The sequence below is a fragment of the Didymella exigua genome, assembly GCF_010094145.1.
Source record: "Didymella exigua CBS 183.55 unplaced genomic scaffold M421scaffold_95, whole genome shotgun sequence".
Classification (NCBI taxonomy): Eukaryota; Fungi; Ascomycota; class Dothideomycetes; order Pleosporales; family Didymellaceae; genus Didymella; species Didymella exigua.
In genome coordinates, this window is record NW_022984869.1 from 5,871 (window position 1) to 6,309 (window position 439).

At 41.0% G+C, this 439-nt stretch overlaps 1 protein-coding gene across 1 annotated transcript in view; it reads left to right on the forward strand.

Moving 5' to 3' along the window:
- The first annotated feature begins 228 nt into the window (after window positions 1–228).
- The window catches only part of M421DRAFT_427172 (uncharacterized protein), a 674-nt gene continuing 463 nt past the window's right edge, over window positions 229–439 (forward strand). The window contains exon 1 of the mRNA XM_033594594.1: window positions 229–415. Within this exon, the coding sequence (XP_033442459.1) occupies window positions 402–415 (14 nt within the window). The 5' untranslated portion in view covers window positions 229–401. The remainder of the gene's footprint in view (window positions 416–439) is intronic.

The following is a 439-nucleotide window of genomic DNA, read 5'->3' on the forward strand; positions in this document are numbered from 1 at the left end:
GGACCTCTCCTATAGCACCACAGGAGACAGAGGCAGCACTTCCTCCCCCTGCTATAAGACTAAATTCTACTCTAAGAAAGTACGCCTTTAGAGCTAGGAAGCTACCTAAAGACTACCCTGTTTAAATTATAATTAAGACTCTAAAAGCCACTCTATAGTTACAAAGAGAAGACTTAGAGTCTAGCACAGAACAAGAGGAAGAAGCTGCTCTCCTAAGACTAAGAACAGGCCCACCTACTTAGCTTATGCAAATTATACAATTAATACAAAACGCTACTCCAAGCACAGAAGAAGAAAAACTGCAGGACTACTATTTCTGCCCCTGGAACAAGACTATATTATACACAGCAGAGATCTCTAAACTCTCTAAAGAAGAAGAAGCAGAGCAACACAAAACGCAAATGCTACAGAGACTAGGAGACAACCTACTCGCTATCTA